Here is an 11,766-nt window from a genome sequence, read left to right as displayed (position 1 = left end):
CAGATTGCTATTGCCCTATGCTCTGCGGTGCAGAATATCCTTACTCGCTGGCGCACTACCACAATCCCATCCCTCACAGGGTGGTTACATAGGATGTGGCATGTGTTGGGGATGGAGAAGCTGTCACCTACTCTAGCGGGCGATATAGATCAGTTTGATGAACTTTGGCAGCCATTCTCTCCCTGCTGATCACTGAATTTAGGGAAATCACCTGCCCGAGATATCTTCGCCTCTTACGGCTCACCGCACTTGAGGGGCCAGGTTCTTGAATTGACTTCTGATGAGACATCTTCCCAGGAGGGTGGCGCGGACGGACGGGGTAGGGTAGACCTAAGCACTGGACGGAGGGTGGGGGGAAAGGGAGGGTCCAGGGAGTTGGGAGGTTGGTGGGGAGGGTCTTCAGGGGGGTGTTTAGTTCGGTTTCGCAACACTTCCTATATCTATGTAAATTAGCTGGCTGGTCGCATTTTGGAATATCATCTAGGGAACTTTAGAGCACCACAGGCGCCTCTGGCCGTCGCGGACTGGCAGCTTCTATGCAATGTATGTTCTGTTTCCTTGTGTTGCTACAATAAAAATGATTTAAACCTAAAATTCAGTTCCACAGGGATATCACTAGGAAGCTGTCATGCAGTTAGTTTTACAGCCCATCTGAATGGCCTGTCAGTCCACCAACCCCAATAGTCAAGGTCCTGCTGGTTCAGGCCAGAAGAAGAAAGTCGGTTCCAGCACTTGCCCTCATCAGGCCTCTACAGTGATGCTCCTCCCTGTGTATCTATTGTCATTAATAGCCAGTGCCCCTTACAGATGCTCAGGAGGCAGAGTATGTAGCAACTAGAAGAGATCATGGCATTCAGGAATGTACTACTGACCCCACTGAACAGTCTGCAGCCGGAGTTTATGGGGGCATGCACATAGCACTTAACCCCTTCGCTGCGGCGGCTATTCCGCCGCAGCGCTAAGGGGGTGGGGCGGCCGCGTGGCGGTTCCGTGCTTGTGACGGAACCGCTCCGTCACGGCTCACGGGTGAGCTGTGCTTGTGACGGAACGGTTCCGTCACGGCCCCGCGCGTTCTTTAGAACGTCAGCGCCGGCGCGGAATTCGCACCGCGCAGGCGCGGCGGCAGGGCCGTGACGGAACCGTTCAGTCACCAGCACAGCCCACCCGTGGCTCGTGACGGAACGGTTCCGTCACGAGCATGGAAGAGGTTAATGTCACTGAACCCACAAGGTTTATCATGGGTGAGGGAAAGGATAGCCTTCAATGCAGGCCCCCAGACAGGAGTCGCTCAACACATGCAGTCTGGTCCCTTTGTGCTCCTGCGTGCCACCACACATTTTCCATTAATCGCGCCCCTCCGCTGGTGCAGAAAGAAGTCAATGGTGCCATGCCCGGGCAGAGCAGGCATTGGCGCATTACCAGTCCTAACCAAGCCCTTTTGAGGCGCCCACACTACAAGCATTGCAGCCTTGGCTGTAACCCCTAACTATTTCCACAGCCCTACTAGGAGTGAGGGTATACCAAGTCAGGTTGGCATTTCGAGAAGTTGTAGTATGAATCTCCAGTGTGAGTCACCTCAACTTTCTCATAGCCGCTTTCTCTGGAACACAGACTTGTTGCCACAGAGTATATAAAATAAGCATTGGAAATGCAATAGGTCCCGCCTTTGATTAAGTTAAAGCCATTTGCTTTGCTAAGGGTATTGTATAGCAAAGCAACTGGCTTTAAATTAATCAAAGGGGAGACCTATTGCATTTTCAATGTTTTTTTTGCCATGTTGTACAGTAGATGCTATGCAACATATCTGAAAGGGATTTTAAAAAGTGCTATGATGCAACAATGCTCCACGTCACAAAATATTTTTAAACAAACGTTTAGATCAGCCGCTGTGCAACATGGATGAACATCACATTGACAAAAGCTGATTAATCTTGTCTAGGCGAGACTAATTGGCTTTGACAATGCTTGTTACTTACTGGCATTGCCCAGATGTAGGTGGATGAGCAATTTGCACAGTAATTCAGTCCCAGTTAGGACCCAGATGCGGATGCTAAAAGAAGAAACAGATGTGGAGAGGTGGAGGGTGAGGAGAGACCACTTTGGAGGGTGAGTAGAGACAGAGGTGAGGAGAGACAGAGGTGAGCAGAGACAGAGGTGGAGGTGAGGAGAGACAGAGGTGGAGGTGAGGCGAGGTAGAGGTGAGGCAAGGTGAAGGTGAGGAGAGGTGAGGTGAGGTGGAGGTGAGGAGAGACAGAGGTGGAGGTGAGGCGAGGTAGAGGTGAGGCAAGGTGAAGGTGAGGAGAGGTGAGGTGAGGTGGAGGTGAGGAGAGACAGAGGTGGAGGGTGAGAAGAGATCAAGGTGGAGGTGAGGCCAGACAGATGTGGAGGTGAGGAGAGACAGAGGTGGAGGATGGGGCGAAAGTGGTGGGGGGTGTTGGTAGACAGAGGTGGATGATGTGGAGAGATGGTGGAGGGGAGATAGACAGAGGTGGAGGATGGGGGAGACAGCGGTGGAGGGTGAGGAGTGATCAAGGTGGAGGTTAGGCCAGACAGATGTGGAGGTGAGGAGAGACAGAGGTGGAGGATGGGGCGAGAGTGGTGGGGGGTGTTGGTAGACACAGGTAGAGGATGTGGAGAGATGGTGGAGGGGAGTTAGACAGAGGTGGAGGATGGGGGAGACAGCGGTGGAGGGTGAGGAGAGATCAAGGTGGAGGTGAGGCCAGACAGATGTGGAGGTGAGCCAAGAGACAGAGGTGGAGGATGGGGAGAGACAGTGGTGAAGGGTGAGGGTAGACAGAGGTTGAGGATGGGGAGAGATGGTGGAAGGGGGAATCAGAGGTAGATGATGCGGGACGCACTTGTGGAAGGGGAGAGACGGAGGTGGAGGATGGGGAGAGACAGTGGTGAAGGGGGGAGTCAGAGGACGTGTAGACACACTGGTGGGGGGGAGACAGATTTGGAGGATGGGGAGAAAGTGGTGAAGGGGGGCAGACAGAGGTGGAGGTGAGGAGAGACAGGGGTGGAGGGTGAGGAGAGACAAAGGTGGAGGGTGAGGAGAGACAAAGGTGGAGGGTGAGGAGAGACAAGAGGTGGAGGGTGAGGAGAGACAAGAGGTGGGGGGAGAGACTGGGAGGAGGGGAGGGGAGGGGGGTGGTATCACTTTCACTTCCTCTCCTTGTGTAAGGTAACCCCCCCCCTCCACAGGCCCTGCCGGGGCCTAGAACAGATCTCTGCCTGCATCAGCCGCTACCCGAGACTGCTCGTACTTGTTGGTAAAGAGAGGTTCATTATCGGCTGATGGTGTGATCCACTTGGAGGGGGGGAGCTCCCCTCACCCACCCCAGGGCCGACACAGAGAAGGCACCAGAGACATGAAGCTGTCCATGCTGCAATACTGGGGGGGGGGGCTGAGGTGGCGGAGGAAGAGGAGTGGGGTTAGAGTAGCAACAGAGAAGGGACAGATGGGGAGAGAAGGGACAGATAGACAGAAATGGAGTGATAAAAAAATTGGACCCACGCACAGGACACAGGCATACACAACACACACAAAAAACAGCACTTACAGAACCACACGAGTCACAAACACCACACAGAGACAGTGCAACACTCACAGAGGCGGTGAAGGCAAACAAAGTGCACTCGCGGCTGCCTGGCCGGTGGCGGTGATCGGGGGCACAGAGCGCCTTCAAGCTTCCGGGCTGCGGGGATATCAACTCACCATGATCCCCTCTGGTCACGGGTCAGCGGCACCCAGCGCCTCTGTTCACAATGTGCAGGTGCTTTGGCTTGCAGCTTGATCCAGTGCTGTGGAAGCGCAGACACGCAGTTCTTTAGATTTGTTTAGCGGAATGTCGGCGCGTGTCTCTTTTTTGCATTGCGCTTTTACACTTTGCCAACCAATAAGAGCCGACTGGCGGGTGCAAGGCAGCGTGACGAAGCTTCTGATAAGAAACTTCGTCACAACAGCCGTATTGGGAGGGAGGGCGAGGGGTGGGAGAAAAGTAGACCAAAAATTGTTTGTGTGTGTAAAAGGCCGCTTTATTAGGAAACAGGTGCACATTACAAATACAAACCTTGGCAACGCCTTACAAAACTAAACCTCACTAAATAAATAAATAACTGCAAACTCAGGCCCCCAACCCCCACCCCTAAAACATTTGGGCCCTCCCAACAATACATCAATAAACATTATACCATCATTATAATATTACGTCATCAATAAAACATTACGTCATCAATAAAACATTTCGTCATTGATCAAACATACGTCATCATTAAAACTTTATTCGTCAAACCACAAATGAAATAACAACGGTCATGTCCTCCATAGCCATAGACCCTGCCTGACCCTGCACTCCTGCAGATACCCCCCTCACAAAACTGAACGGTCAAACCATGACCAACATACCCCAGCACCTGTCAAAGAAATACTCGATCGAATACTCAACCAACAATCTGCCTAAAACCGTACTGATACACAAAAACACCGCACAGCACCTGTTCCTAGCGACAAATACAATTACAAGAAAACACCCCTGCACACCGGTAACCCACAAAACAGCCTTTTGAAAGAAAAATGTGACAAAAACCCAAAAATGGGGAAAAAACGGGGGAGCGAGGGGAAGAAAAAGCTAATGAAAAACGGGAGGGAGGGTGGGACAAAAAAGCTAAAAGCCCTCCTAGCCACCAGGTCACCAAACCTAAAATGGTGGCGGGTAGGCGGGAAATGAGAAATTTATACTTGGGCTGGCTGGTCCTACTAGACCAGCCCAAAACTAGAACATTCTGGCAACTTCTGGAAAGAACCCCTCGCAGCCCTCCCAAACCGCCCGGGGGAGGAGACCTCCCGGCGGTCGGCTCCCTCCCCCAAGCCCCCCTTGGGAGGGAGGGCGAGGGGTGGGAGAAAAGTAGACCAAAAATTGTTTGTGTGTGTAAAAGGCCGCTTTATTAGGAAACAGGTGCACATTACAAATACAAACCTTGGCAACACCTTACAAAACTAAACCTCACTAAATAAATAAATAACTGCAAACTCAGGCCCCCAACCCCCACCCCTAAAACATTTGGGCCCTCCCAACAATACATCAATAAACATTATAACATCATTATAATATTACGTCATCAATAAAACATTACGTCATCAATAAAACATTTCGTCATTGATCAAACATACGTCATCATTAAAACTTTATTCGTCAAACCACAAATGAAATAACAACGGTCATGTCCTCCATAGCCATAGACCCTGCCTGACCCTGCACTCCTGCAGATACCCCCCTCACAAAACTGAACGGTCAAACCATGACCAACATACCCCAGCACCTGTCAAAGAAATACTCGATCGAATACTCAACCAACAATCTGCCTAAAACCGTACTGATACACAAAAACACCGCCACCCAGAAAGGTAGGCGGGGGAGACACTCCACGCCTCCCTTTCTGCCCCCCCAACACGCGAAGCGAAAAAGAAATGAGAAAATCAACGCTGCATAGCCAATGCCCGCGCTAACACCTCACGAAGCTCCAACAAGTAAAGATCCATGCCCACACGGGACAAATGGACCCCATCATCCCTAAAAAACTCAACTGACTCAAACTTAATGTCCCTGTGTGAGATCCTACTGAAACCAAGGCTCCTACAGCAACGAGACACCTCTGAATTCACTTTCTTCCTGGCCCGGTCAACAGCCCTGGGGTTCACAGCTCCTCTCCATATCCTGCGCGGTATCAACTCCGTCCAAAAAACATGACACCCAGCCCAAAGATCCTTGATGAGGCCTAAATCTCGTTTCATAGCTCGCAGCAAAACCACACCTTTTGTAGCACAGAGATCATTTTCTCCCAAATGAATAACTAAAATATCCGGGCATAAACCGCCCACCATGTTGTTGTTCAAACAAGGGATTAACTCTCTCCAGAGCATCCCGCCTTTACCCTTCCAAATAACATTAAACATTCGATCATTAAAGCCAAGTAGTTCTCCAAAGTAACTTCGTGCTGCCTGGACTCTGGCCCACTTCACGAAGGAATGCCCCACTATCCAGACCGTTACCACCGAGGAGCGAGGCCCAGCAACGGATCCTGAAAAAGAAAAGAAAATTAGAAATCATGTGAAGGAGGACGACGCATGCGCCTCCTCTGCCGAGCTCCTCACATAACGCTGGAAACAATTGGAAGACCAACGCCCCAATCGCATAATATCCCTCTCAGTCCAACCTCTGTTAAAGGCCTCAGTGGCTGCACCTATTCGAAAAGAGTGAGTCCCATAGAGATTGCTATCGAGACCAATGTGCTGCAGAGCTTTGCGCAAAACCATTCGTAACTGATAAGTTGTTACAGGGGTGCCATTGATATGTTGGAAAACAAGAACCTCATCACCGCCCCCACATAAAGAACGCCAGCGCCGCGCCAGCAGTAAAGGGCAAGTAAGCTTTGGAGCACGCGCCTGTAACCACACACCCTTTCCCTTACCCGTCTGATCAGTTTTGGAGCTGGCCAACCAGACATGAACTCCCTCATCATAACAAAAAACGTCCTTCCAATACAATCCACACTTATATTTCGACCCCAACAACTCCGAGACCCTGAAAGCTCCAAAAAACATGAACGCCATGAGCATAGAGAACACACAAGCCTCAAAATCATCCGAACAAACCAAAGGCAGAACTGTGATTAGTCTGGCAAGGACTTTCCAAGATAGGGGAGCCCTGGATCTACCAACGTGCCCTTGCTCCCTGGCCCAACCCTCAAGCATCCTCCTGCCAATTTCCCCCGGAGTATAACCCCACAACAACTTCCCCATGAAAGCAATCCCCGCTAGTTTCCCAGCAATGGTTACTTTGGTTAGACCCTTATCCATGAGGTTCAATATAAAATTGACCACATCGTCCGACCGACGCGACAGATCCTCCCTTCTGACAGCACCAGATTCCAGGAATTCCCTCCAGGCCAGGGAGTATGCAGAACGCGTAGACACAGACAAAGAACCTACCACCAATTGTACGACCCGACCTCGCCAACGTGCCACAGATGAATCGGAGTCGGGGATCTGTCTGCGTCCCTCGCCAGTCCACGGAATCTCCCCCACTGTGAACGAGACAGAGCATCCGCAATGTCATTGTCCACGCCAGGAATGTGTAAGGCACGAAAATGAATGTCGTGTTTCAAACAACCCAGAACGAAAACTCTCATAAGTTTTAACACTTGTTCGTCCCTGGCAGACTGTCGGTTCACTATCTCTACAAAAGCCATGTTATCCACACGAAACAGCACCTTCTTGTGTGCCAATTCCTCCCCCCACAGGGTCAAAGCGACCAATAGAGGGAACAATTCCAAAAAAGTGATGCTGCGACCACCATTCAACCATTCATCAGGCCAACGTTCCGCACACCATTTGCCATTCCAAAAGAGCCCAAAACCATCACTGCCGGCAGCATCCGAAAACATTTGCACATCCCACTGAAAGTCAACATCTCTGACCAAGGGGACACCATTGAAGGAATTCAAGAAAAACTTCCACATTCTCAAATCCTCCTTAACACCAGCAGACAGACGAACACGATGGTGGGGCAAGTGATGACCTGCCAAAGCCCTGCCCAGTCTTCTACAAAAAGTTCTGCCTGCTCTCACCACTCTGCAAGCAAAATTCAAATGGCCCAAAAGCACTTGAATCTCTTTCACCAGCACTTTCCTTTTTGCCAACATTACCTCCAGCAGTTCCACCATGTTGACCCTTTTGTCCTCGGGCAGGCGAGCAGACAAAGAACAGAATCTATTTCAATACCCAAAAATGAGAGGACAGTGGCAGGGCCCATTGTTTTTTCGGGAGCCAAAGGAACTCCCAGATCCTCCATGAGCCCTTGGAATGTGTCCAGAGCCTTCTGGCACTCCGCGGAGCCCGGGGATCCGACAAAGAAAAAGTCATCAAGGTAGTGTGTTACCAGTGAATGACCGGACTGATGGGAAAAATACCATTGCAGAAAAGTACTAAAACACTCAAACAGAGCACATGATATGGAGCAGCCCATCGGCAGAGCCTTGTCCACGGACCATTTACCTGCAAATTGTATACCTAAAAGGCACCAATCGTCCGGGTGGACAGGCAACAGCCGGAAAGCAGACTGGATATCACACTTGGCCATCTCAGCGGCTGCGCCCACGGTCACAACAAGTGACATGGCCACGTCAACCGAAGAGTAAGATACCGACACTGCCTCTGGGTCAATGAAATCATTCACCGACGACCCTTCAGGCCACGACAAGTGTTGAATAAGTCTAAACTGTCCCGGCTCTTTCTTCGGGACCACTCCCACCGGTGAAACAATCAAATTAAGGATCGGCCAATCATGGAACGGGCCAGCCATCCTTCCTTCATGTACCTCTTTATTAAGTTTGTCTTGTACCACTGTGGCATGTTCCGAAGCAGATTTTAAATTGGCAGACCACCTCCTTTCACGAGAGCCTAGGTAACCTAGCCGGAAACCAAACTGAAAACCCTCCAAAAGTTTTAATTTTGCTGACTCATCTTCGTAACCGTGTAAAGCAATGCGCAGCCTCTCGAACTTAACTGGTGTACGAGCCCTTGGACCCAGCACCCTTAGCACCTCTGGATCCCCTTCCCCCTGAAAACTGTGAGGGCGTACTAGCATTACCTGAACCTGTTTGCTTACCCTGTTGGCTCCCCGATGGCTGGTTGTCCCAGCATTTAGACAACGGGTGTTTCCTTCCGCAACCAGAGCATTCATGTTTAAATTTACAATACTCTCTGGTACAGGAGCCCCTGTTAAATTCCCAACAGAACCCAGACCCTGATTGCGTGGTTGTAGTTGCCCCCACCCCTCCCCGGGTGGGCTTCCCCTGAAAGGGCCGGTAAACTAACGGGAAACCACTGGCCGTAAAAATGGTTTTCCCCCCTGACGCTGACCCCATTGCATGTTGCCATAAATCCAAATCTAGTTCCCCCCACTTAGCCTCGGGATCCCAAGCCATCCTGGCCCTAAATTCCTCATCATATTGAGACCAGGCAAAACCACCCCCAGTGATCTGCGCCTTGCGAATGACGTCCATGTATTTAAAAAGGGACACGCTGCGCTCAGGGAACTTCTCGCAATATACACTAGCATAAATCAAAAACGCAGCTGTCCAGTTTTCAATATTCAAAGGCACTTTAGGGCGTTTAGCCAGCTCAAACTCCTCCTCCTTAGACCCTTCCTTAGACCGGACTTCCCGGTGCAGTAGCTTAAGGAGTTCTACATACTCACCATTCCAAATACGTTCCTTGGTACTTAACATCAAATGAGCACCTAAAGGTTTCGTAACCCCAATGTAAGGTAACTTTTTGATTTTTAACTCCTTACTGGCCACTGGCTCTTTAACATTGCTGGAAGCACCAGCCATAACACCACTTTCCACTTTCTTCGTTAATTCTACCACATCATCTGTACCGACTGCAGTGTCTTTTCCGTATCGACCTTTGACCAGACGGCCATCACCAATAACCACATCGGTTTCACCACCTGTACCCACAGACACCATAACAGGTTTGGCCTGTGTGGCTGATTGCTCACCTGGCAACAGAGAGACCACTCTCGATGGCTCCGCCCGTGGCGCCGAGGTCAATGCATCCGGTCGGCGAGGCGCCCTACCCGATGGGCCGTGCTCTCTTCTCCCTTGCACTTGACTCTGGACCACTGGAGCCTGTAAAACACTACGAGAAGCATGAGAGGGCACCCCCCCTTCAGGATCCCGCAATTCACCTTCTTCTGGACTCTCTTCATCGTAGTCCAACACCACTGAATCGACACTGGTATGCAACAAATCACCACGGGTCTTACCCAACCCGGTATCAACAACTGTACATTTAAATGATTTTGAAACTCCAGGAGGGGGAGCAGACTGTACACGCCTGTACCTCCCTGCGCGTTGACTCTGCAGCTCCATAGCCGCCGGCAAGGCCTGCCACCTATACCTGCTACTCGTTGGGGCCAGCGGGGTCACGCCAGACCCTCGTGTGCTGGCCGCGGCGGGATCCCTCGGTGGAACAGAGAGGGCCGCGCTAGGCACTCTCCTCACTTCCCCTTGGCGAAATGGGACTGGACCGCGCCCTGCCAAGTCTGGAACTCCGCGCCTAACCTCTTCCTGCAAAGAAAAAGTTTGGACTGGTGTGCTAGGATTCCTACCATCCACAATCCAACCAGACACATTCCCCCTCCAATTTGAACCAACATCCATTCTCCGACCCCGCTCCAACGAACGACCACGTACATCCGACCTTAACGGAACCTCCCGCACCGGGGATCCACCTACAACCTCCTCGTCTCCACTGTGATCCAAATTATCACATGCCAATGCCGTAGAAGAAGATTGCCGATAGGCCCTCGCTAGTGACTCCTGGCCTGAAACCTCCATCTGGAAACTACGCTGCGCAAGCCCCGCTGCGCCAAAATGCTCCCACCCAGGGGAACCACACATAAAATAAGGACCCCCCCCAGAAGCCCCAGACAAGCGAGGAGCTGTACTCCTGGGCCCTTGTGCTGGCCCACCGCTCACCTGGCCGAAGCCCTTATCCGGAACCAACAACGTGCCCTGGCAGCCTACACCCCCCGCACTCAACGCCCCGGGAGCATGGAACCTTCCCGAACCCATAACTGAAGCGCCAAATGCCTCAGAACCCAAACCAAAAGCTGGCTGACGAACCTGCAAACCAGCGTGAAAAGATCCACCATCATCATGGCCCAGAGAAACACCACCACCAAAACTCCCCGAGCGCGGATCTTCAAAAGCCGTATTCGCGCCACAAAACGAACCTCCTTCACCCATTTGGGCCCATTCGCCCTCGCCTCTAGAGCCACCTTCCACAGATACAACTTCACCCGCCGACGAGCCCGGCGTAGAAAACAGTAACGGGCTCCCTACATTACCCCCAACATCACCCACACCCGCATCAGCATCCCGACCAACAACCTCCTGACCACCCATCGGAAGGAAACCAGAAGACAAACCAGCCCGAGGCCTGACCACATTAACATCACGACCCTCCCCTGATTGAACATCGTAAGAAAGCTGTCTTGAAGGGGTTAACAACCTCCGCTGAGCAGCCTCAGGTACAAACTGAGTCTCGTCCACGACCAACATGGCGTCATGGGCACCCTGACCCACCTGTTCCCGCTCCGTATCTTGCAACACAAATTTAACCGATCCCCTACGCCCACCGCGCACAGGGGCCCCGTCCGAAGACTGCCCCCGCCGCTCAACCAGCGGGTCCGAAGCAGAGCGTTTCTTGCTTCCGCCCCGACCACCCCTACCCCTCTTCCCTAACACCTGCACCTGACTCACCATAACCGGAAATCCCCCCGCCCCAGAAACAACTCCCAACTGAGGAGCCGGAGCTAGGGAAGACTCACCCCCCCCCCCACACTCAAAGCCCCTTGAATTTCTGGAGCCTCCGCCGTACCGGGCTCCCCTCGAACCTTCCTTTGAGAGGCTGGCTTCCTAGACCGGGAACGGCCCCTCTCGCTTACCTGACTCGAGCGTCTCTTCTTCAGCGACGAACATGCCATCACCGCGGCCACTACACCAGCTGAAGCCTGGCGTTGGGGCCTAGCCTGCCCACCTCCTGCGAGCAAATCCAAACGGCCGGCATCCGCCAACAGACGCATCGCCTCAATGACTCGTGCATCTTCCATTATATCTAAGCTCTAAGCAATAAGCACAACCACTAAAGACTGAAAAAGAGTCTCACAGCCCCACAAGACACTCTCTCACAAA

General features: G+C 51.9%; 1 protein-coding gene across 1 annotated transcript; it reads right to left on the bottom strand.

Moving 5' to 3' along the window:
* Window positions 1-5,479: 5,479 nt before the first annotated feature.
* LOC147711454 (uncharacterized) lies at window positions 5,480-11,133 on the bottom strand. The gene is made up of 2 exons (XM_086919491.1): window positions 9,567-11,133; window positions 5,480-6,081 (listed from the first exon to the last, which is right to left on the bottom strand). Exons 1-2 carry the CDS (start codon window positions 11,131-11,133, stop codon window positions 5,480-5,482), a joined length of 2,169 nt encoding a protein of 722 aa, XP_086775617.1.
* Between the last annotated feature and the right edge of the window lie 633 nt (window positions 11,134-11,766).

Source organism: Lissotriton vulgaris, chromosome 5, assembly GCF_964263255.1.
Source record: "Lissotriton vulgaris chromosome 5, aLisVul1.2, whole genome shotgun sequence".
Taxonomy (NCBI): Eukaryota; Metazoa; Chordata; class Amphibia; order Caudata; family Salamandridae; genus Lissotriton; species Lissotriton vulgaris.
This window is presented reverse-complemented; position numbering and strand designations above follow the sequence as displayed.

Coding starts and splice junctions, on each gene's coding strand:
- LOC147711454 (XM_086919491.1), bottom strand. CDS start 11,133: ATGTTGGTCGTGGACGAGACTCAGTTTGTACCTGAGGCTGCTCAGCGG. Junction 6,082..9,566: donor AGTGGTCTCTCTGTTGCCAG/GTGAGCAATCAG, acceptor TTTCTTTTTCAG/GATCCGTTGCTGGGCCTCGC.